Genomic DNA, 26618 nt, shown 5'->3' on the forward strand with positions numbered 1-26618 from the left:
CCCATTAAATATCTTTAAAATCCAGTATACCTGTAATTGTTTTAGTTCCAGTGTAAACAAAAATATCAGGAAATCCAAAACTAGTTAGAGGACAAAGTGCATGCCCTCTGTGCCTGTACTGATGTTCAGTTATTGTGTTTTGTCTTTTGTATGAGTACAGTGGTAGAGACAGAGAAGAAGTGCCCTTGATGAGGAAACCATGGCAGCCATATATACGGTAAGTTAATACTTAGTGAAAGGAAAATTTACTAGAAACATTAAGTTAAAAAAATAACTGATTTTTATCTCACAGTCAAGAAGAGATTTCCAAATGTGTCCAAAGAGGCTTTGAGGATTTGACGTGGGGAAACTGAGACTTCTTGAAAGCAAAAAAGTTATATTTGTTTGAATATTGTAATTTTTTGAACATTGTAAAGTATGTTCCTTGCTGATTATTATTCAAATGTTCATGTGTTATAGACAACAAATAAAAGTTTTTCAAATGTGACATGTGAATGTATTTTCTTGGGTTGAAATATATGTAGGGCAAAATATATTTTTAAATGCTTTTGTAAAATATATTTTGAAAATATATTTTTTTAAAAATATACAAAAAATGGCCAAAAAATACATTTTAGGAAAATATATTTATATAAATATATTTGAAAATATATTTTTTAAAAATATACAAAAAATGGCCAAAAAATATATTTTTAGAAAATATATTTATATGTGAAAATATATTTATAGCGAATATAATTTTTGGCCATTTTTTGTATATTTTGAAATATATTTAAAAATATATTTGAAAATATATTTTTTTACCGTATGGGCCGATATAAACTGGATAAACTGAACCTTGTTTTACTCAAAATGGTCTTGCCTGTTTTTGTTTATTTAACTTTATGTACTTATTAATAAATATTAAGTTATTATAACACCGTCTGTCGTAATTTCTGTGGTTATATTTCGCGTCACGAGAGGGCAAAAAAAGCGTAAACACAAAAAGACTCGCCGACGCCATCTTGAAATTATAACATAACATTATAACACTATAATTATAACATTCTGTTGTTTTGAGATATTGAGCTTCAAAGGTTTTGCATTATTACTCCTTTGTAGATCTAGAACCTTTTTGTTTAATAAAAAAGTAGTCCCAAAATGTACACAACGTTTTTAAAAAATCGCATGTAAATAAATGGTCACAGAATAAGAACATGTGAATAACTCGATTGACCAAAAAAAAAAAAAAAAAAAAAAAAAAAGTCAGATAGAACCTTGTAATTACAACCAAACCTGTCAAGTTGACTCGTTTTACTCGCTGTTGCAAGTTCCTCAGACATCACCTCTGCGCGCGCATCCAGCCCTGGGCACCGGCCTCACGTGAGCGCCCTCAGCGCCGCGCTTTTATTGGATTAATGTCGGTTAATCCGCGCGCCGTATGGAGCCGCTGTGTTCTGAAGGGTCTGAATGTTTTGAAAGCAGACACTCCGGTGAGTAACAAATATTCTTATATTTTATAAAAAGCGATAGTTTAGTTAAACTAAAAAGTGTCCGTTTTCTCTCTTGATCTCTAAATTTGTTTGTTTATGTACAATCTATCTATGGTTGGATGTTTGCATGTTTGCTAGGAATAAATTAGCTAAGTCTGTTTATTCCTTTGCACCACAATAACAAAAATATACAATAGTGTAGTATACTGGATATACCTTACTACCATGATTTCTAAACAGCCTACCATAGTAATTACTTCCATGTACATAACACTGCATATGAATATGGTATTCAGTACCATGGTTTATATCAAAGTTCTATAGTATTAAAACTATGATGGCTTACAGTTTGATTAAATTTAATTAAGAACACGCAGATGAAATGTATTTTAATGGATCGCATTTACTCTGCATAAATAAACATGTTTGTTCCGGTTTACCGGGTGTCTGTGGGGATAAGCTGGACGCATGTGGGCCAGTCAGACGGGCGTAAGGAGTTTATAATATTATGTTCACCATATGGACTGTCTTACAGGTCTACCAGTGTCCAGAAGATCATGATGGAGGCGCACGCAACAGGTGCGACACGCCTGTCCCAACCTGTCAAGTACTGAAAAATTCATTTCTACATCCTGAAAAAGTGATTTAACTTTTTAATTTGCAGCCAGCAGAATGACTGTAGGCGCAGAGGGCGGGGCTGATGTCACAAAGGAGCCACGCCCTTTATCTCATGACCGGGTCACGCTAGTAGTTGATGGGACTCATTTTGTGGTGGATCCTGCCGTTTTCACGACTTACCCGGATACGGTGCTTGGGAGGTACTGAAGACAATTACCTAAATAAATAATTCAAATCATGCAAAGTGTGTGATAATGAGGTGTGTTTTCGCAGAATGTTTGGTCGAGCGCGTCAACACAGTTTTACGCGACCGAACGTTAAAGGTGAATATGAAATCGCAGAGGGCATCGGCGCCAACATCTTCAGAGTCATACTGGTACGTACAGTCACAGCTTCCCTCCAGATTGATTCTGCGCAATTTTAACGAAGCGTCATCTTTTTCGCTCAGGATTATTACCGCTTTGGCATGCTGCACTGTCCAGAAGGCGTGTCTTTGGCGGAGCTGCGCGAAGCGTGCGATTATCTGTGTATAAACTTCGACTACAGCACCGTCAGATGCCGAGACCTCAGTGAGTCAAAAACGTTCGCTAATAAAAACTTGCATACGCTCAAACTAATTGCCGTTTCTGTCCAATCAGGTGCTCTGCTGCACGAGCTGTCCAATGACGGCGCCCGGCGGCAGTTCGAGGTGTTTCTGGAGGAGCTGTTGGTTCCGGCGATGGTTTCTAGCGCTCAGGAGGGAGAACGAGAGTGTCACATTGTGGTCCTCACGGACGACGATACTGTCGACTGGGATCACGACCACCCTCCGCCGATGGGAGAGGAAAACTCGCAAAGTGAGTGCAGTTTTTAACGCAAAAATGTGCAAATTAAAAATTGAGAACAAAGGGGGCGGGGCCATGTTGGGCTGCTTTAGAGAATGATGGTGCGTTTACACCAGACACGAATGAAGCGTTAAGCCCAAGCGATTTACATGTTAAGTCAATGCAAAGATGTGAATAGACATCCTGCGATGCGAATTGAGCATTTCGGGCTTTCGACGCGATGCGAATCGCGCAAGTTGAAAAATCTGAACTTTGGCTAAAATTCGCACCGCATTAACCAATCAGGAGCTTGCTCTAGTAATGACGTGATTACGATGTAGCGAGCAGAGGCAGAAATCCGAAACAATAACGGTGGACAAAATCATCGTCACTGTACGATACATCTTCGTACTTTTATAGAAACAGGAATAAAAAGGATCTTGCTTGGAAGAAAGTGAGTGAGGAGGTTGGACAATCTATTAAGTTGTAAAAAACGTAGCTCTTTACTCAATTTGAGCTATATATATATATATATATACACATATTGAGACTACAAGCTAGCTAAAGACGGCAAATTGAGCTTTTTCGCCCTATTTTACAGCTACTTTCCCGCTGACAAGTTGATGTGTTTATTCAGAGGAAGTGTGCAGAAACGAGACAACAATTCGCATCTGTTGTGAAGTGAAATTCATGTGCAAATGAAGCGAGTAGAGATTCTCCAGCTTTGTTGTTGTTGAGCTGTTAAAGCTCCACCCTCTTCTGGAAAGGGGGCGGGAGCAGCAGCTCATTTGCATTTAAAGGGACACACACAAAAACTGTGTTTTTGCTCACACCCAAATAGGGGCAAATTTGATAAGCTTAAGCTATAATATAATAAGCTATAATAAATTATCTGTGGGGTATTTTGAGCTGAAACTTCACAGACACATTCTGGAGACACCAGAGACTGATATTACATCTTGAGAAAGGAGCATAATAGGTCCCTTTAACCTAGTATTAGTTTTTGCTGAAGATTGTGAAATTTCACTGATATTTACATTTACTCATATTGTGAACTTATGATCTTTGATTATATCGCCCACCAATAATCATGATTTCTGTTTCAAAAAATGATTTTTGGCATAATCGAGCAGTCCTACTTTCAACCCAAGTGCCTATTTTTACCGGGTCAGCGAGGTGAATACCTGTGACCAACTTGAATACGAGTGAAAACTGGGGGGAACTTTTTTGTCCGATTGAAATGAAATGAAATTTCACCAAGCAAAAGTAAATGTGACCTCACCTTAAAAGGACAGCTCACTTAAAAACTAATATTCTGTAATCAATTACTCACCCTCATGTCGCTCCAAACCCATTATCTTCTCATCTTCAAAACACAATGTTCATAAAGAGATCATAAAATAAAATCATGAGCTTCCATTTACCAAATTTGAGAGCTGTATGTTTGCTGATTAATGTTTATATATGAATAAAATCCTAAATTAAACATATTCATCATATAAAGTGCTTGTTTCTCTTCTGAACATATTAAAGTTCTCATTACATCATAAATGAACAAAAGTCTTATGGGTTTAGATTGACACAAGTGCAAGAAAATGCCAGAATTTTCATTTCTGGGCAAACTAAGCTTTTAACGTTTGCTTTCTTGTTCCTCAAGTCATCTACAGCACCAAGCTCTACCGTTTCTTCAAGTTCATCGAGAACAGAGACGTGGCGAAAGCTCTGCTGAAGGAGCGAGGCCTGAAAAACATCCGCATCGGGATCGAGGGTAAACTCATATACACAGATTCAAACCTTGAGAGATACGTTAGCGTTCGAACGCACCACGAAACCTCATTCTGTGTCCCAGGATACCCCACCTGTAAGGAGAAGGTGAAGCGGCGTCCAGGCGGCAAGTCAGAGGTCATTTACAGCTACGTCCAGCGTCCATTCATCCAGCTGTCCTGGGAAAAGGAGGAAGGGAAGAGCAGACACGTGGACTTCCAGTGCGTCCGCAGCAGGAGCGTCCCAAACCTCATCACCGCCATGGGGGAGGGGCCTACACGACCCGGGGCCACGCCCACTCCGCAGGTCGACGAGCTAGATCGGCTGAACGGCCCCGCCCCTCCCGGCCTCGACCAATGACTGAGGGGTTAAACTGGACAATTATTCATTCATTTATATTCACCATGTCATAATTATTCACTTTCATATTGACTCGAGTCACAGATTACTCCAGTTCGGTCTCATGGATAGATGACCTTCAAACTTAAAAGTACCTGAGATCTTTTCACCGTTGTGTCCTTGAGCGAGACCCTGCCATTACCGCACTGCTCGTAGCTTTGGATAAAACAATATTTGCTTAATAATCAAGAACCAAATCACTCTTTTAAGGGCATTAGATTATTAAACCATGCATTTCTGTGAGTGACAGGAGGATTTTCTGTCTGTCAGCGCCATCTAGTGTCAAGAAGATGATGGTACAGTATATAGAGGGACAGTAGAGTAATAAATATCAGGTAAACAATTTATAATGCAAATTTTTCAAGTGTTTTCTTGGTTTTATATCATTTGTAAGAGGTTTTGAATAAAAGCATCTGCTAAATGAATACATGTACACTACCAGTCAGAAGGATTTTAGAATAATTAAGATTTTTTTAAATATATTTTTAATGTGTTGTTCTTCTGCTCACCAAAGCTGCATTTATTTGATCAGTAAAATATGAAATATTTTTAATAATGTAAATCAGCTGTTTTCTATGTGAATATATAGTAAAGTGTAATTTATTCCTGTGATCAAAGCTGAATTTTCAGCATCATTACTCCAGTCTTCAGTGTCACATGATCCTTCAGAAATCATTCTGATATGCTGATCAAAATATCGGTGCTCAAGAATCCAAATTATTCCAAAATTTTGACTGGAAGTGCAAATGTTATAGTATATTTCATGACTAGTTTTGTATATCTTTGTTAATTCACCCAAAAATTTTTTTAAAAAAAATTAAACAAGTGAATCAAAAAGCATATAACATTTTTATTGTATATATTTATAAACTTTAAATGCATTTCTGGACATGAAGAGAAGATACTGATACTGAAGGTATAAACACACACACACACGTCTGTCTTTACAAACTACAGCTGCAGATACAAATAAAGACGGTTAAATATCAATATAAAAATACTTAATGATGCACTGCATGCTGGAAAATTAGAAGAAAAAAAAAATCTGGAAATATTTTCCAAGGATCTACCGTTGAATTGAAAGCTTTTACAGCCTGTGTGGCGCATAAAAATCAACCGTACCGACACCAGTACATCCATTCGCTCAAAGCTCACATGTTCAGCACCATACCATGTGACTCTCCCATCGTACCTTTGACAGTCAAATCAGCACCAGTCAAATCCAATGTGCATATACAAATACAGCAATGAACGGCAGATAGCTTCAAACACACACCTGCGTTCACATGCATCGATATCATATTAATACTACTGCATCAATGGGGCTGCGCCCATAATTTGTCATTATAATTCAAAATGAACTGTATGATAAAATGATTTATCATCACTATATGATGTTATAAGGCACTGTATCGGCCATTCTACAGAATTGGTGCAAACTGATGTCCTACAACCAAAAACACATTAAAAAGCATTTAAGTATTCAAATTTGAGATGTTTACTAAGATCCTTCTATTATCTGTTGAATCCCACAATAATATTTAAAATATCAGTAAGATTAATAAATATTAAATCATCATTTATTGGGAGGAGTCTGTTGTGTGGAGCTTTAAGAAACGTCACTAACAAACACCTTTTTCTGCAATTAAGCAAACTTCTCTGGCTGTTATTCCATTAAATTTAGTTTTTATGTGTGTTTAACTGTTCAGAACTGTGCTAGATAACCATGTGATCATCATCTTTGAGCGGCTCAAAAGTGTCTGAAATTGTCACTACCGAAACAGTCACGACCAAAATATGTCATCTATTGTTTCAGTAGTGACAAAAGTACATCAACTAAATTTTTGTACAGTTATGCAAATCATTAGAATTTTAATGTTTTAGTTTGCGAGATAAATCCTGTCATGTGATGTGGTCACTCCCAACACATCACTGTTACTACCGAAATACAACAAATCTCATAAATTACACTTGAAATATTGTTAAAATTGAAATTGTTATTGAATTACCTGTGAAAACTTTCTTTAAAAAAATAGCAAAGAATATATTGACAAGGTAAATGTAAACAAAATCTTAATAGATCAATGTGACTCTTCTGATTAAATGATTTATTATTGTGTTACGGTAGTGACAAATTTGGGGAGAGGAAAAATATTCCAAATTTTAATTTGTAGCTTGGATATTATACAATTTGCATACATACAAAATTTGTGGAAAAAGACTTTTTTTCCCCCAAGACATTTCCAACTCTGACTTTGAACCAATTCTGTAGAATGGTGTTTTATATATATATATAAAGCTTTAAATACCCAGAGCACTTCAGAGCTACAAATGAAGTGTTTTTGGTATTAGATCTGCTAAAACTTTACAACAAAATAAAGATTTCCAGCATAAAAATTCAATCCTGATTAGCAGAAAAGCATAAATAAAAAGCAGTTGAAATATCCAGCATTGCAAAAGTGTTTTTCTACGGACAAGACTGGACATGGAAATGTTTTCTTTGGTAGTGTTTCCGGTAGATGGACTAAAGCTTTCTCTCCACACGGCCCCGAATACCTGCCGTCCGCTCCAGTATTCATCTTTTCCCGCTCTTCATGTAGGACGGTATGGCTCCTCTGGCCGTCAGACCCTCGAAGCGCTTGTATGTGTAGTTGATGAAAACCCAGTCCTTATTCTTATAGTCCGACTCCGGGTGATGGTTGCTCGCCACCGCCGGACCTCGACAGAGCAAGAAAACAGTTCTGATACGTTCAACTTTGATTCACAACCTTACGAATCAATATCGATTCATTTTGGATGTATATCAAGAGGAATAAATCTCTCTGAACTAAAGCGTATTGTGATGATTGTATAGTAAGCGTGACACAAATAATATTTAGTGAAGTTTTGTTCACGAATCAACTGAAAACAGCACGGACTAAACTAGAAAGTGAAGTCAGTCGGGTCAAACTTTTATGTTGGCTTGACAAAGCCCTGTCTGAAAGTTATACAAGCTTCCTAACAAGTTTTATCATGTGTTAGCATGTGTAGCATTATTTAGCATTTTGCTAGCATGTTATTAGCATGATTTAGCTTGTTGCTAAGATGTTTTACAACACTGATGGGAAGTTTTCACACATTGCTAGAATGTTTAACATGTTTTTGCTAACATGTTTTAACACATTGCTAAAATGAATTAACATGTTGGTAACATGATTTAACATACTGCTAGAATGATTTAACACATTTCTAGTATGTTTTAGAATGTTGCTACCATGCTTTAGTATTTTACTACCATTAATGAGTAAAATGCTAGTATATTTTAACACATTGCTAACATGATTTAGCATATAATGCTAACATGTTTTGCAACTACTGAAATTATTCACATTGCTAGTATGTTTAACATGTCGCTAGCATGATGATTTAATGTGTTGCTAGGATGTTTTAACACATTGTTAGCATGGTTTAACATTGCTAGTGTTTAAAAATGTTGCTAACATGCTTTAGTATTTTGCTAACAAGATTGAGCATGTTGCTAACATGTTTTAATACGCTGCTAGCACTGTTTAATATGTTGCTACCATGTTTTAGCATGTTAATATGTTTTAACACATTGCTACCATGTTAGTGTTTTATCATGTTGCTAACAAACAAACGTTTGATAGCATGATTTAACATACTGTTAGCATTTTTTAACACATTGCTAGTATGTTTTAACCCTTTGCTAACATGAATTAACATGTTTGAGCACTTTTTTAGCAAGTTGCTAGCATGCTTTGGCATGCTCCTAGCATTTTTTAACACATTGCTAAAATTATTTATAATGTAGCAAGTATGTTTTAACTCATTTCTAACATTAATTAACACATTGCTAACATGATGCTAACATATTGCTAGCATAAATTAGCACATTGATAACATGATTTAACATGTTGCTAACATGGATTAACATGAATTAGCACATTGCTAGCATGTTTTAACACGTTGCTAACACGTTGTTAGCATGAATTAGCACATTTGCTAGAATGAATTAACACATTGCTAGCATGAATTAACACGTTGCTAACATGTTTTATCATGTTGCTAGCATGATTTAACAAAAAATGTTTAAGAATCAGTATCGGTTCATCAAAATGAGAATGTTTTCAGTGTTTGTATCTTACTTGTCGGCTGCAGGATGTCCGACTCCGGAAACTCGTCGAAGTTGGATGTGTCGTCGATGCTCTTGATCTCGATGGGGATCGCCGCAGGTCTCTCTCTGCGAACGAGTCGCGAACCCTCGTTAGATCAAACCTCACGTGAGCACTCATGATCGAAGACACGTGTTACAAACCAGACCTGATGTGATCGTAATCGACGCCTTCGAAGAAGCCGTTCCTCTTGATCTCGTCCACGCCGGCAGCGCCGATGCGATGATCGGCCTCGCAGCAGAAGCGCAGGATCAGCTCTTTGGCTCGCTCCGAGATCGGCACCTCTGGAGGAAACACCAGCGTCTCCTTCCAGCTCATCACCTTCTTATAGGTCTCCTGAGGGGTTTCTGAGCAGAACGGAGGGTAGCCTGCGACGACACGCGCGTCAATATACTGCGCCACAGATATCGCACACTGGAGGTGTGAATTTAATTTAATGTAATTTAATTGTTCCTTCTTGATGTAACTTATTTTAAAGCATTAATTTAATTTATTTTAATTAAAAAAAATAATGTTTTTATTTTAAAATTATGAAGCATTAATTTAATTTATTTTTTTAATTAAAATGTAAATTTTCTTTCCTTATGTAATTGGTTATTAAGTACGGAAGAGGATTAGGGCCAAGCAATAATAAAAAATAAAAAAAACCATCTCGAGGTTAAATTTCGAGAAAATGTCGAAATAAAATGTTGAGATTAAAGTTGTTAAATTACGAGAAAAAACTCGTTAAATTTCAAGAAAAAAGTTGAGATAAAATGCTGAGAATGAAGTCATTAAATAAACATATTTATTCTCGTAATTTAACGAATTTGTTCTCATAATTTAACAACTTTTTTCTCATAATTTAACGTTTGTTCTTGTAATTTAATGACTTTATTCTCAACATTTTATCTCGACTTTTTTCTCGAAATTTAACATCTTTAATCTCAAGATGGTTTTATTTTTTTTTATTATTGCTTGGCCCTAATCCTCTTCCGTAATTAAGCATTAATTTAGTTAATTTTTATAATTAAAATACATTTTATCCTTCTTGATGTCATTTATTTTGAAGGATTGATTTAATTAATTTTAATAAATTTAGTTTTTTTCCCTTATTGATATAATGTATTTAAGCATTAATTTATTTTATTAATTAAAATGTAACTTGTTCTTAATTTAAGCATTCATTTAATAAATGTAATAATTAAAATCTTTTATTTTATCCTTCTTGAAATAATGTATTTTGAATCATTTATTTTATTAATTAAAATGTACTTTTCCTTCTTGATGTAAATTATTTTGATTAAATTTATTTTGAATTAAATTTTATTTTAATGTATAATTAAGCATTAATTTATTTTAATAAATAAAGTTTAATGTTTCCTTTTTGATGTCATTTACTTTAAAACAATATTTAATTTATTTGAAAAATGAAAAGTTAATTTTTCCTTCTTGATGTATTGTCATTTATTCACATCAGAATATAAAGCAAGAATCTGAATGACACGCACTCATTTGCATATTGTTCACTCACCAATCAGCATCTCGTACATGATGACGCCCAGGCTCCACCAATCGCAGAGCTTGTTGTATCCGGTCTGCATGAAGACCTCGGGAGCGATGTAATCCGGCGTTCCCACAGTGGAGAAGGCCTGAAAGAGGCGGAGCAACATAACGCATCACTTCCTGTCTGCAGAGAACAGACTAATGAAGCTGTTGTAATCACTGACCAGCTGCCTCCTGTTTCTCTTCCACGTCTCCGCCTTCCTCTTGGAGTTCATATGCTGAAACGCTACGAGAAAAATGAAGAGATTAGAATATTCAAATACGGACGTGAATATTAAATATATTCAGCATTTTGTGTTATATTATGTTAATATATGTTAATATGACGCACTGAGGTCGTTTGATTGGCTGTGGTTCAGGTTGCGGTAAAACTCGGTCCGATGCGCTTTCTTGAGGCCTGTGCACAAGCCGAAATCAGACAGCTTGACATGACCCTGAAACACACACCCACACACATCTGATGAAACAGCCAATCAGAGGCCTCGCTGACAAAAGTCGTCCAGCAAAAGCAGAAGTCAGCACAGGAAGAGGCTTATTGAGTCACTTCCTGTGACAGAACCTTAGAGTCCAGCAGCAGGTTGTCTGGTTTGATGTCTCGGTGAATGAAGCCCAGCTGATGGATGAAGTCGATGGCCAGAACCGTCTCGGCCACGTAGAACTGCGTCTCCTCCTCCGTCAGCGTGTCTTTCTTCATCAGCAGCGTCATCATGTCACCTGGAAGACAGACAAGAGTTCGACCGGATCTCTGATATTCCACGTACTTGAGCGTCAATTTGACTCAACGAATCTGCACTGATTCTCTGAAAAGAATCAGTTCTTCTGAGTCAGTTCAATGAATCATGCAAAAGGTATCCTCTTTTTTGTGAATGAAATGATGTAAACATGAAGAAAGGTTCATTACACACACCTCCCGGCAGGAACTCCATGAGTAAGTAAAGATTCAGTTTGTCCTGAAAACTGTAGAACATTTTCACCACCCACAGACTGTCTGCCTGAACCAAGATGTCACGCTCCGCCCGGATATGACCCACCTGGACAGAAAATAAAATAACAATAAAATTAAATACTTAAAAATAAAATAACATCAAATAACTAAATAAAATTATAAAAACGACAAAATAATAAACATTAGTTATTTGTCACCTGCTCTTTCTGCAGCATGTCTGCTTTTCGAAGGATCTTCATGGCGTAAACGTGACCCGTGTCTTTCTTCTGAACTAGACGCACCTGTGGACATCACAAACACATTTCTGTAGTGTATAACACACACACACAGTTTTATTAGTGTGTCGTCTGCGCTCATTATCATAATCACCTCTCCGAACGCTCCTCGTCCAATCACCTTCAGAGACTCGAAGTCGTCCAGACCCAGTCTGGTTCTCTTCAGACGGAGGAACTCGGTCTCTTTACGGGCGTGTTGGGAGCGCCGCACGCGTTTCTGGAACATGACAAACATTTATATGAATATTTATACACTCATAATGTGTGTAAACGCATATTCACACCGAGAACGATAACTGTGATTTTTTTATAATTGTTCGTTAGAGAGAACAGTGAAGTCCACACCGCGACAACAACAAAGAGGAACGATATCGTTGGAATCACTTTCAGAACGATCTTTACTGCTAATAGATGATAATAAACATTGACAGCCAATCAGAATCCATCAAAAGAGCTCGCGCATTTAAAGCAGCGGATGCCAAAACTGCAGCGTGTGTTTAGAATAAACAAAAAATGATCGTCCACTAATATAGTTAGCGTTATAGTTATCGGTGTGGATGCTAATGTAGATTCATTATAGTTATCGTCTGCTGGCGTGGACGCCGATATAGTTAGTGTTATAGCTATCGTCCGCTGGCATGGACACTAATATAGTTATCGTTATAGTTATCGTCCGCTGCTGTGGACGCTAATATAGTTATCGTTATAATTATCGTTCACTGCTGTGGACGCTAATATAGTTATCGTTATAGTTATCGTCCGCTGCTTTGGACGCCAATATAGTAATCGTTATAATTATCGTCTGCTGGCGAGGACGCTAATATAGTTATCGTTATAGTTATCGTCCGCTGCTTTGGACGCTAATATAGTAATCGTTATAATTATCGTCTGCTGGCGTGGACGCTAATATAGTTATCGTTATAGTTATCGTCCGCTGCTGTGGATGCTAATATAGTTATCGTTATAGTTATCGTCTGCTGCTGTGGACGCCAATATAGTTATCGTTATAGTTATCGTCCGCTGCTGTGGACGCCAATATAGTTATCGTCCGCTGCTGTGGATGCTAATATAGTTATCGTTATAGTTATCGTCCGCTGCTGTGGACGCTAATATAGTTCTCGTCCGCTGCTGTGGATGCTAATATAGTTATCGTTATAGTTATCACCCGCTGGCGTGGACACTAAAATAGTTATCGTCTGTTGGTGTGGATGCTAATATGGTCATATTTGTCGTTAAAGTTATCGTCCGCTGCTGTGGACGCCAATATAGTTATCGTTATAGTTATCGTCCGCTGGTGTGGACGCTAATATAGTTATCGTTATAGTTATCGTCCGCTGCTGTGGACGCCAATATAGTTATCGTTATAGTTATCGTCCGCTGGTGTGGACGCTAATATAGTTATCGTTATAGTTATCGTCCGCTGGTGTGGACGCTAATATAGTTATCGTTATAGTTATCGTCCGCTGCTGTGGATGCTAATATAGTTACTGTCCGCTGCTGTGGACACTAATATAGTTATCGTTATAGTTATCGTCCGCTGCTGTGGACGCTAATATAGTTCTTGTCCGCTGCTGTGGACGCCAATATAGTTATCGTTATAGTTATCGCCCGCTGGCGTGGACACTAAAATAGTTATCGTCTGTTGTTGTGGATGCAAATATGGTTATATTTGTCGTTATTGTTATCGTCCGCTGGTATACATGCTAATATAGTCGTCATAATATAATGTTGTATTTATTGTTAGTGTTGTTGGTGTGACCAGGTCTTAAGTGTGCGTGTTTGTTACCTCTTCATCAGGCAGTCCCTCCTCATCCATCACCTTCTCTAGTTTTTGCTGCCTGTCAACAGAACGTTCTAGATTACGAGACGCAAGAACCAAATTTGCACACTTCTCATAATGTTTCTGCAGAAAATGTGGCGTATAAAACGGAGCACTCTGTGTCAGATCACACAATAATAGCTCTGGCTCAGATGTGCATTTTTGAGTCGACTTTAGCACAGAACTAACTGTAAATAAGCAACACAGGAAGAGAGTATTTCACCACAGAGGAATGATGTAGTGTCACGCTCGACTGACGGAGCAGAAAACACCACCACTGTTTCAGATGGTCAACAGAGCGCTTCTGAAAAACAATGCAAAGAGCCTCTTCTGATCAAGAACCAATGCTCTCCATGCTGCTTTGGAGACTAAACCATTCTTGATGCTTCATTATAGGTTCCTCGGATCAGTGTTTTGGTGTCATGGCTCATCATTCTAAGTGTGACTTGTAGAGAATAAGAAGTTCTTTGTGAAGCTGTAAAACTCTTTATTATTACGTTTCTGTGTGTTTATACCTCATCTCGCGCTCCTCGTGTTGGGTTATGAGGTTGCTGTAGAAGTTCTCCAGAGTGACCTTGGCCATGGTCACTCGCTCCTTCGTGTGGTTGCTCATTAACGAGCTGGAGGCGTGGCCTCGGGTCGCCATGGTTACCGAAACAGCCCGGACTGCTGGTCTGGAACCGGTTGGGATGCAGATCTGCAGGTGTTTACAAACACAACATGATTTACATGTGCTGGAACACAACAAACTCCAGCGCTGGAGTCACGTTACACTGATTATCCATCCAAAAAACATGGTATTACCACGGTACCACAACACTATTACAAGACCCGCTAATTCCTTAAGGAATAATTATATTTTATACTGAATAATTTCTCCAGATTGTGTTGAGTTCAGCCTGTCTGTGGCCCTGCGTCAGTGAGACAGACTGTGGAAAAGAACAAATGTGACCATAAAAACATTTGGCAGAAGTTATTCAGACAGTCTGTGGTCTAAAGCACAAATATAGAGACGTTTAAGAGAGGAAATTCAGGAACAATAGTGCTATTATTATTTAACCAATTGTTATTTAACAGGCATGCTAACAATGAAATATGCAGAAGAAAGAATGTACACTTTGACTTTGAACTTAATACGACTATAAATGAAGTACAATTACAAAATGTACTGATTTCTCATAATAAACAACATTGTAAACAGTTAAATTTACGCTTTAAAACAAGGTTTTAGAACCAAACTGCTTCTGTCACATAAGAAACTGCGCATGTACATAAAAATAGTGAAATATGGAAACATGCATGTGTTTATAATGCTATACTTACAGAAGTTCAGAACGTATAATTATGGAATGAGGGATGAGGGGGCGGGGCCAAACTCGTGACGCCAGCGGCGAGCGTTCCACCAAACACGCCAAACTGAACGTTTACAACGAAATAAAACGCTGAAAAGCTGCTCCAACCTGATATAAAGTTCCTCAGAGTTTTTCTTTGGCTCTTGCAGGACAATATTTCCCTCGACACGTTGTCTCTTGGCAAACAGACATGAAGCGACTCCCAAAAAAGAAAGAAAAAGAAAAGAAAACGGGAGAAATGAACGAGTTTTAAAGACACGCTGGACGAAAACGGAACGGAGAAATGTGAATGTGTTTAGCGTGACTTCATCCAGCGACAATAAAGCTTTACATGCAACTTCTGTGTTTGTCAGACTGATGACGATTTCACCAGAAAGAGATGAGAAGAAATGAAATGAAACGCTCCACCCCTAAAGAGAGAAAGAGAGAGAGAGAGGGATGAGAGAGAGAGAGAGGGGGAGAGAGAGGAATGAGGGGTTTTTATCACTCAAGGTTTTTTTTTTTCGCAAACTCTAAAAATACTTAGAGACATTTAGACATTTCTTCTAATATGTATGTTAGACTTCTATAACAATGTGAACAATTATTATTATTACATTTATTTACGTATTTATTAGTTTTTTTGTAATTAAAACAATAATCAAAATCGTTATATTACAAATCAATACATTTTGAAAGAAATCAATTAATTAACCATATAATGAAAGATTCCTTAAGCTCAGCAATTGTTTTTGAAATATAGTTGCGCCACTACGACGCTCTTGAATCACCCCAGCGCCTGCGTGCGCAGTTCCTCGCATCTACGACACTCTTGACGCATCCGTGTTGAGCTGCGCCGGAAGTGACCGGCGGCGTTGCGCTAGCAGTTCGCGCTAACCGGACCGGGACCGGCGGACCGACACCAGACTCGAAACATCAGGATCCCACCGGGCCGAACGGATAGATCGTGCATTTCTCCGAATCTGGAGTTTATCTGCAGTTAGTGGGTGAGTTATGCGACTGGAAGGTTAAAAGATCGAATAAACATCTAACCGGACCGGGACTCGAACCCTGAACCTTATAAACCGGCCCCCAGACCCCTGACAGAGCACCGGTGACAGACACCAGCGATATATCAGCGATCTGACCCGTTAAACCTGCAGTCACTGAAACAGACAGATTAAACATTCACCTTTACATAATAATGATCCTAATTAACATATTCAAATATTCTTCATTATTATTTAGTTTTAAGTAGCATGACAACTTTTTAAAAAGTACCATGGTACAGTGATGGTAACCATATGCCAAGTTATTTTCAAGACGCTTCAAAAGAATGCCATGGTATGACCATGATTAATTAGTTAGATAATTAATTAGTTTTTGGTAGTGTGTGTATTTGTCTGTATTTTATATTCAGTAATTTTGTATTTATAAGTACCCTGGTGAACTCTTAAATAGTTCATGTTTCGTTTCAGAATAGTTAATTTCCTTCTGTAAATAATTGCGTAAGAAAGGAAGTTTGTTTACACCATGGCATAAAAAAAGTTAATTCCAAAATTAATTTTTTCTCAGAATTGCGTATTCTCACGATGACTTGTGACTTTTATTTTTTTTATTCCGTGGTGGAAGCAAGCTTCCATATATTAGTGTTTAAAATATTTTTCTGAATTTGTCTGTTTTGTTGCAGCGGTGAGAATCCAGGAAGTGCATCGTGACGTGCGCTCGAGAGGCTTTTGTTTGGGGGCGTGGCCTGTTGGCGTCTTCTAACTCACGATTGGTGAACAGGTGAAATGATTTGCATTTTATAAAATTCTGCGATGGTCAGTAATAAATTAACTTGTCCTTCCTGTTTGAAGGTGTCTAGCCATCCTGCTGTGGCTCTGTGGGCACGCAGTGGGTGGAGTCAGGCTCAGACTCAAGCTGTGATTGGCTGAGAGTGATGAGTGGGCTGACGGGGGCTCATGGGCGGCGGGGCGGGGCCGGGGGGCGCGAGCGGGGGCGGGGCATGGATTCGTCGTGCTGGTTCGCCCCCGGCGCCCTGCGGCGACTGTTCGAGCTGCCGGCGCCGGTTCTGTCACGCCACCAGCTGAAGCGTTTGGAGGAGCATCGCTACAGCAGCTCGGGACGCTCGCTGCTCGAACCCGTCATGCAGCGCTACTGGGAGTGGCTTGTCGGGAGAATGCCACCCTGGATCGCGCCCAACCTCATCACCATCGTCGGCCTGGCGACCAACATCTTCACAACACTGGTGCTGGTGTATTACTGCCCGACTGCAACCGAACAGGTACCGACACGATCGTAGTGACGTAAAAACTGTAGATTCGGACTATAAATTAATTTTATTTTGTGCGTTTAGGCTCCTCTCTGGGCGTACCTCCTGTGTGCGGTGGGCCTGTTTGTCTATCAGTCGTTGGATGCCATCGATGGAAAACAGGCCAGACGCACTAACAGCAGTTCACCACTGGGGGAGCTGTTTGACCACGGCTGCGATTCGCTCTCCACAGGTGACGACTGCACACTTTTAAGAGCCGTTCGCACAGGATGCGTTGTTGCGCAGTAGATTTTAATTGTTAGCCCGTGCATACATAAATCAGACAGATATATCAGAAGTCTCATATATTAATTCTCTGTCATTAATATTCTGTAATTTTTTTTAAATCTTTGTCTTTTAAATATTGTGGTATATTAAAATTAATTATACATATGCATATGATATAATTGTATACATATTAAATCTATATTTTTATTTAATATATTTAATAATACTTTTACGTGTATGTAATGTAATTGTTATATTTGCGTAATTTACAATCTCAATTAAATATAAATAATAAATGACACTAAAAATTATATATATATAATGTGTGTACATTTAAGATTATACAAATATTTAAAATAATGTACCTGACATATTATATTGATTTAAATTATAAATATTTCATATATTTGTATTTAATATATTCATTTAATAATACTTTATGTAATGTTATACTTGTATAATTTGTAAATAATGTATTAAAAAATGCATAATGTATATATATATATATATAGATATATATATATATATATATATATATATATATATATATATATAAAACGTATGTACATTTTATATGTACATTTGTACTTATATATAATTATACAAATAATTAGGATATTTAAAATAATGCACATTATTTTGATAACAGTATATAGTATTAATTCATTAAATATATATTTGTATCTATTTGATATATATATATATATATATATATATATATATATATATATATATATATATATATATATATATATATTTATTTATTATATAATATCTATATTTAATACTTTGTAATGTAATGTTATATTTGCATAATGAATCATTTTTAATTTAATAATATATTAATAAAAATACATAATGTAAATGATATATAGTGTATATACATTTTATATGTACATTTGTATTTATATTTTTATATATATATATATATATATATATATATATATATATATATATATATATATATATATATATATATAAATAAAATATACAAATAATTTAAATATATAAAATACTGTGTATTTGATAACCATGTGTAGTATATTATATACATATATATTTGTATTTTATATATATGTAATGTAATCATAATCATCATAATTACATGTTTTTTGTAATTTATAATTTAGATACTATATTACAAATATATGTAATTTACATATTGTAATTTATATAATGTTGTATATTTGTATATGATAAATAATTAAAATATTGAAAATGTGTATTATATTAATAAAAATAAAGTGTAGTATATTAGATTATTTTTTTTTTAAGCGTTTTAATTTAAACATTTTTTTTCTCATTTTCTTGACTTTAGCAGATTCCTGTAATAAACATCCAAATATTAACGTTATGTTAAAAAGTAGTTAAACGTTTGAAGCAGAAGGTGTCAGTAACATGTCCTGTGTGAACCGCTGCTTACACACCGAACATTCCCTTGATGTCTGTGGAGTAACGCTGTGTTTCTCTCAGTGTTTGTGGTGTTGGGCACCAGTATAGCGGTACAGTTGGGCTCTCACCCCGACTGGATGTTCTTCTGCTGTTTCGCCGGCATGTTCATGTTTTATTGTGCCCACTGGCAGACATACGTCTCCGGTACGCTGCGCTTCGGCATGTAAGTACAACATCCATCCATGCAAATTCCCTAGTTGTAAAATTACATTTTATGTTTTATTTTCACGTTAAGGTGCGGTCGCATTTACCACAGTTTGGCAAATTTTCACAGACGAAATACAGTGATTTTAATAGGAATCGATGCGATTGTGAATTTTGCATGAAGGCGAAAGATTTCCCCGCACAGATTTTGCAACGATTTCACAATAGACAATTGACCTTTTTTCCACATGTGACCGCACTTTTAGTTAAGGCAAGACACTACAGGCAAATATATATATATTTATATAATATATTCATGCACTGGTCAATTTTGGGCTATTTGGCTTTTTATAATACACTTTTAAGTGTTTATTTTATTGGATTTTACCTATTTGCATTTCTAGATTTATGCATCTTTAACAGTCGTTTTCTCAAAATGAGTTTTTTTCTCCACTTCAGCAGTACTTACATACACCAAAACTTACAGTTTTATTCCTGCCTATATTCTGAAGGATTTTACTGAGGGGTTTGTTGATATATATCTTGCTTGAAATTTTACAACATTTTTAATAACATTTAAAAAATGGTGAATATTGATTTTTTTTTTTTTTTTCTGGCTTTTGACAGTGTTTTCTGATTTATAGAGTGATAAAAAGAGAAATTCAAAATCCCCTCTGTAAAAACATTTAGCTCTAATATGTTAACATAATCAAACAAGACTTTTGAGCCTGGCTTTGTCCAATGTTCAGATTTATTTAATTAGATAATGCCTCATTCGCATTTTTAAACAACATTTCAGAAAACTTGTAACACGTCTGTGATTCTCACTGTAATCAGTCAGTTGGGGATATATTAGTACATTTTTTTACCCTGGGGTGTCTTGTCTAAAGGTTTTGTAGGTTTAATGTCTGTAGCAGACGGTGTTTGAAGGTTGTTTTGTCACTGTCCCGTGGACAGATTTGATGTTACAGAACTGCAGATCTGTCTAGCGTTGTTGCAGACGTTTACAGCTGCAGTTGGGCCCACGTTTTGGAACGCAACGGTAAATCCAGCACCAAATGGCCGCCTAACGCGAGCAATTCACCAATCAGCTGCCTGAAACACTAATGAACCTCACGCTTTCAGACGATTGATTCCAATCCAGATCCGATCAGTACAGATCAGCTCTGAAGCGGAGTGACTCTGCTTCCTGTGATAACTGAAGCCAATCCTGCTGTGATTAGCTGTGTGTGTGTGATGTGTGTGTTGTGTTTGCTCTAACACGGCTCTCTCCTCCGCTCAGCATTGATGTTACAGAAGTGCAGATCTTCATTATTCTCATGTATTTACTGGCTGCTGTGGGCGGATCGGCTTTCTGGCAGTCTCGGGTAATTCACTCACATGTCAGATGCATCTGCGGCGCTCCTGTATCTGCCTTATGATTATAACACTGACAATCAGAACAGCTGTAGCTGTGTGTGTGTGTTAACCAGAAATAATAATTATTGATTCATTTGATCAGAGTCTCAATGCTAATTAGCTGACATAAATACATTTACGTTATTTCCATATCTTTGTCTTATAAATAATGTGGTATATTAACAATATATATTATTATTTACATTATATAATTTATAATGAATACTATATTTGTATAGTGTAATTATATTTACATTATACTGTATAATTTAATATAAATAGTTAATATATATGCATTTATTTAATATACTTTCTAGTGTAATTGTTACATTTTGCAAAATGTGTAATTTCTCATTTAAATAATGTTAATAAATTATAATGTATGTACATAAATTTTATATATTTAACATAAAATAATAAATCAATTACATAATGCAAATTATAATGTAAGTACATAAACTATATTTAATATAATAAATGTATTAATAATAAATTACATTTTGTAAATTATAATGTATGTACATAAACTATATTTTTAATATTATAACTTGGCATATTAATAAATTACATAATGTAAATTATAATATGTACATATATTTTTATATTATAAAAGAATATATTAATAAATGACATAATGTAAAGTATAATGTATGTGCTTAAATTATATATACAGTACAGTCCAAAAGTTTGGAACCACTAAGATTTTTAATGTTTTTAAAAGAAGTTTCGTCTGCTCACCAAGGCTACATTTATTGAATTAAAAATACAGTAAAAACAGTAATATTGTGAAATATTATTACAATTTAAAATAACTGTGTACTATTTAAATATATTTGACAAAGTAATTTATTCCTGTGATGCAAAGCTGAATTTTCAGCATCGTTACTCCAGTCTTCAGTGTCACATGATCCTTCAGAAATCATTCTAATATGCTGATCTGCTGCTCAATAAACATTTATGATTATTTTCAATGTTGAAAACAGTTGTGTACTTTTTTTTTCAGGATTCCTTGATGAATAGAAAGTTCAGAAGAACAGCATTTATCTGAAATATAAAGCTTCTGTAGCATTATACACTACCGTTCAAAAGTTTGGGGTCAGTAAGAATTTTTATTTTTATTTTTTTGAAAAGAAATTAAAGAAATGAATACTTTTATTCAGCGAGGATGCATTAAATCAATCAAAAGTGGCAGTAAAGACATTTATAATGTTATAAAAGATTAGATTTCAGATAAACACTGTTCTTTTGAACTTTCTATTCATCAAATAATCCTGAAAAAAAATATTGTACACAAATATTTTGTACAATTATACACATTAAATGTTTCTTGAGCAGCAGATCAGCATATTAGAATGATTTCTGAAGGATCATGTGACACTGAAGACTGGAGTAATGATGCTGAAAATTCAGCTTTGATCACAGGAATAAATTACTTTGTCAAATATATTCAAATAGAAAACAGTTATTTTAAATTGTAATAATATTTCACAGTATTACTGTTTTTACTGTATTTTTAATTAAATAAATGCAGCCTTGGTGATCAGACGAAACTTCTTTTAAAAACATTAAAAATCTTAGTGGTTCCAAACTTTTGGACTGGACTGTATATATATCATAAAAGAATATATAAAAAATTACAGTATGTAAATTATGCATTAAAAACTATAAATAAAACATTTTAAAATAATGTATGATATACTTTTGAATTGAAGTGTTTCTCATTCTCCTGCATTCAACAGATTCCTGTCATAAATATCCAGATGAAAATAATTCCTGCACTTTGCACGTTTATTGGGGTGGTTTTCTCGTGTACCAATTACTTCCGAGTCATATTTACAGGCGGCGTGGGGAAAAACGGATCCACGATAGCGGTACGTACCTGAGCTATATGCCATATAACTGACCTACATTATTATTATGTATGTATTGTGACTTTATCAGCTGTGTGTGTTTCAGGGTACGAGTGTTTTGTCTCCCGTCCTGCACATCGGCTCAGTTATCGTCCTCGCTATGATGATTTATAAAAAATCCGCTGTCCGGCTCTTCGAGAAACATCCGTGTTTGTATATTCTGGCCTTCGGCTTCGTATCGGCCAAAATCACCAATAAATTAGTGGTGAGTGAAAGACGCCGCTCCGCTCACTGTTCCTTTAGTGTCGTTAAGATGGTTTTTATTCATATTTTATATAGTTTTTCATTTTTGTTTTATTTTTATATTAGTTAAAGTTGTAGTTGTGTGTTTTGACATTTTTTAATTACTGTTTTTTTAACATGTCTATATAGTTTTATTCATTATAATTTAGTTTTAGTTTGTTATTTTTATTTAGCTAAAATAAAATAAGTGCCGTCAAATTGATTAATTTAACATAAAAGATTGTATGTATATTTTTACATCGATTTGACGGCACTAAAAATACGGTTTTGTAAATTTATTTGATTTTGGATAACTTTTATTTCAAGTAATGAAAATGTATTATGTCTTAGTTATTTTAGAACAAGAAGTACTAGATAGAAAAAACCTCATCAAGACAAACTTTTATATTGGCTTGAGAAAGCCTAAAGTAGTTTTAAAAGCTGGAAGTTTTTAAGGTTTTTGAAGGTTTTGAAGGCCATACAGTCCAAAAAACTGGATGGTTGCTAGGGTAATCAGGGTGGTTGCTAGGGTATTCTGGGTTAGAAATGTTGCTTTGGCATCTAGCTAAAATAAAATAGGTTAAGTGCTTTTATATATACTTTATTTCAGTTAAATTTGATTTCAGGTACTGAATATGGTGTAGTTTTGGTTAACTCTTACCCTGGCTCTCGCAGGTGGCTCACATGACCAAGAGCGAGATGCATCTTCACGACGTGGCGTTTCTAGGCCCCGGCCTGCTGTTCCTCGATCAGTACTTCAACAGCTTCATCGATGAATATCTGGTGCTGTGGATCTCTCTGGTAAGATCACGTGATCTCGGACGGGCCTGAAGTCTGTCGTCACGTCTGATAATTGAGCTTTACTGTGTTTGTCCGTCAGATTCTGTCCCTCTTCGATCTGGTGCGCTACTGCGTGAGCGTCTGCAACGAGATCGCGTCTCACCTGCGCATCTGCGTCTTCAAAATCAAGCCGCAGCCGCCCCTCGAGTGACCTCTGACCCCGAATTCATCCTCTTCCTGCACTTTCATCCTGCTACTGTTACTCGTCTGAGACGTATTTAAACCATTCTGCACTTAGACTAATGCAGTTCTTCATCCCCAGTGAATGAACGAACAAATAAATGAATGAACTTCACCAAGTCACTTTTCTTTAGATGATTATTTTAAGAACGTTTGGATTACCCATGATGCATCGGTGTTATCATTTTAACGCTGCGTTTGACTAGTTCTCACATGTTTAAATCGGATTAAAGTCACATCAATAATGATTTTGTCGCTGCTAATAATAATGATTTGCCCTCGTTCTCGTCCTTCCTGTTGACGTCCGGCTGTATTTTCTGTTTTTGTTCCAGCTAAAGCTCGTTTGTGTTTCGTTGACCGTATTCACTCCGTTTAAGTGTTTCTCTGAAGGATGTTTCTGTCATTTTCTTCAGTAATGGTAGCGGTTTTAGATTGAAAGCACTTAATTTATTGGTTCGTCCCTGAATGAGAGATTTCACAAACTTGTGCCTGCTGGGTGAATCATTCAATGAACATTTCCCATGTTTCGGCCTAAAATTATAAGAAAAATGTAAGAAATTATATCATGTTCAAGAGTGTTGGAAAAATTTAGCATTTTGATTTTTAATGACAATTTCTTTATAAATTCCCATTACTGTAATACAGTAATACAAGCATCCTGTATGGAAAAAATACTTTAGTACAATAAATACTGCCATTGTGTACTTTAAAAATGTACAATTTAAATAAAATGTACTATTTTTTTGCAATGGAATTGGGCTTAAATGTAAGTAATGTCAGAATGTAAAAAAATTGTAATAGTTCAAAATACGTTTCTTTTCTTGAATCCAAGATCTAATTTCTAATTTATTTCTTTTGATTTTGGGCTAAAATATGACTTGGACATGTTCTTGACAGATATGGTGAGATTCACCCTGTTTTACTTTGCTTCATTCTGTGTTAAAAATCAAAATGCCAAGAATGGGTTTGTGGTCTCAGTTATTTTAATGCATTTACGGCGGTCATACGTGTCTTTGCTGTGCCGTCGACAACTTCCTGAATAATAAGCTTCATTTTGACCCTTGGCGTTGAATGATTTTCTGAGCTGAGGTTGTACGTTGAATTTCTCGAATCAGATGTTAATATTCATGTTCTTTTGTATGATAATTCATCACTAAAGTTCATTATACTGATGATGTTTAAACCCAAAGTATGTGTGTGGAGTAACGGTCACGTGAGATTATGAATCCATCTGCTGATTAGTGTTGATTTTTAGTTTTGAATATTTCACATACGTGAACAATTGCCTTAAATATTAAGAATTGAAAAAGTTTTGAACTTTGCATGTTGGAATCTTTATTTGTAAATGTCCCTCTCAGGCGAATAATATTAATAAACGTAAAGAAATGATGAATCGTAGTTTGTAGAAACAGCTCGACGCTGCCACCCAGAAAACAAAAGTTTAAATGACTTTTGCGAAATGTCCTGAGTTTGTGCAATCCATGTAATTAATGATCAAATGAATGATCTTTATCTGCAGATAATTAAACTCCAGCGAGGAGCTCTAATAGTTGAGGAATTGATTTCGTTTTACTACTTTCGCTTCATGTCATTCAAACGCCTGCTGTTATTCCTTATGGTTAAAGTTTCTCAATCTTCACATCCAGTATAAGAGAGGAAATACATTTGCGTTTCTGTATTCATCTCTTGCAAAATGAAACTGTCTGTTCACACTTAATCATTAGCTTTGATTCTTTTAGTTCTTGTTGCCAAATCCTTTCTGGGAGTTGTTCTTTTCACTTTAAAATGGGACAACAGATTTAAGCACTCTTTAAATCTTGCAGATGGAAACGTCCAATGTTATTTTAGTTTGTTTCTCTGATGACATACTCATTCATTCAGTATTTTCAGTGATGTAAACCGCCTGTCTCTGACTCATAACAAACTGTTGATTTGATTGTAACATTGCTCTGATTTTTGAATAAAAGCTCCTGTAAAATAAAGATTGCTATATTTATGATAACTGGTGTTTTTGTTTGTTTTGTCGTACTTCAGCAAAAGTTCACTTACTCAAAGCCTAATTAATACTTAATGGTATAGGCTACAAACTTGCAAAAATAAAGCTGGAATGAAACAGAATCTTTTTAAGAATAAGAATAATGTACATTCAAATGTGACCTAGAGCACAAAACCAGTCACATGGTATATTTGTAGCAATAGCCAACAATACATTGTATGGGTCAAAATTATCAATTTTTCTTTTATGCCAAAAATCAGTAGGATATTAAGTAAAGATCATGTTCCATAATGATATTTTGTAAATTTCCTACCATAAATAACAAAGATTTATTTTGTAAGAAATATGCTTTGCTAAGTACTTCATTTGGACAAATTTAGAGGCAATTTTCTCAATATTTTGATTTTTTTGTACTCTCAGATTCCAGATTTTCAAAATAGTTGTATCTCAGCCAAATATTGTCCTATCTTAACAAACCACACATCAATGGAAAGATTATTTATTAATTAAGCTTATAAGTCTTAATTTCAAAAAATTGACCAGGGTCACATATAAAAGCCATTACTGAGATTAAAAAGTCATAATTTTGACTTCTTATCTCATAATTTTAATATATTAATCTCATAATTATGACTAATTTCTACTTTTCATTGTCATGATTGTCAAAAGCTTGTCTTATATGGCTGAAATAGGCTTCCATAAATAATAACACAGTACTTTATGTTAGTAAATTACGTCTCTGCGTTTTCCTTTTATATATTTTAATTATATTATATTATTTTATATTTCT

At 35.6% G+C, this 26618-nt stretch overlaps 3 protein-coding genes across 6 annotated transcripts; 2 read left to right on the forward strand and 1 right to left on the reverse strand.

Annotated features, from left to right (window-relative positions):
- The first annotated feature begins 319 nt into the window (after positions 1-319).
- kctd20 (potassium channel tetramerization domain containing 20) lies at positions 320-5845 on the forward strand. Of its 2 annotated transcripts, XM_067397040.1 has the most exons (7): positions 320-2051; positions 2137-2290; positions 2364-2466; positions 2539-2659; positions 2729-2926; positions 4551-4661; positions 4743-5845. In XM_067397040.1, exons 1-7 carry the CDS (start codon positions 1895-1897, stop codon positions 5015-5017), a joined length of 1119 nt encoding a protein of 372 aa, XP_067253141.1. In that variant the 5' UTR covers positions 320-1894; the 3' UTR covers positions 5018-5845. The 2 variants fall into 2 exon arrangements, with proteins under 2 accessions (XP_067253141.1, XP_067253140.1); XM_067397039.1 differs by having other exon boundaries at positions 4551-5845.
- Positions 5846-5932: 87 nt separating this feature from the next.
- stk38b (serine/threonine kinase 38b) lies at positions 5933-23586 on the reverse strand. The gene is made up of 14 exons (XM_067397033.1): positions 23474-23586; positions 15137-15575; positions 14329-14510; positions 13781-13832; positions 12089-12211; positions 11917-12000; positions 11681-11804; positions 11333-11487; positions 11105-11207; positions 10938-10999; positions 10742-10859; positions 9377-9596; positions 9202-9296; positions 5933-7774 (listed from the first exon to the last, which is right to left on the reverse strand). Exons 3-14 carry the CDS (start codon positions 14457-14459, stop codon positions 7632-7634), a joined length of 1410 nt encoding a protein of 469 aa, XP_067253134.1. The 5' UTR covers positions 14460-14510; positions 15137-15575; positions 23474-23586; the 3' UTR covers positions 5933-7631.
- Positions 15973-25838, forward strand: cept1b (choline/ethanolamine phosphotransferase 1b). 3 transcript variants are annotated; one of them, XM_067397036.1, is made up of 10 exons: positions 15973-16151; positions 16835-16932; positions 17004-17431; positions 17504-17651; positions 19160-19301; positions 20565-20649; positions 22420-22551; positions 22637-22795; positions 23488-23613; positions 23693-25838. In XM_067397036.1, exons 3-10 carry the CDS (start codon positions 17087-17089, stop codon positions 23801-23803), a joined length of 1248 nt encoding a protein of 415 aa, XP_067253137.1. In that variant the 5' UTR covers positions 15973-16151; positions 16835-16932; positions 17004-17086; the 3' UTR covers positions 23804-25838. The 3 variants fall into 3 exon arrangements, with proteins under 3 accessions (XP_067253137.1, XP_067253138.1, XP_067253136.1); XM_067397037.1 differs by lacking the exon at positions 20565-20649 and adding an exon at positions 20240-20324 and having other exon boundaries at positions 16835-17431; XM_067397035.1 differs by having other exon boundaries at positions 16835-17431.
- The last annotated feature ends 780 nt before the right edge of the window (positions 25839-26618 follow it).

This window comes from Chanodichthys erythropterus, chromosome 10 (genome assembly GCF_024489055.1).
Source record: "Chanodichthys erythropterus isolate Z2021 chromosome 10, ASM2448905v1, whole genome shotgun sequence".
NCBI lineage: Eukaryota > Metazoa > Chordata > Actinopteri > Cypriniformes > Xenocyprididae > Chanodichthys > Chanodichthys erythropterus.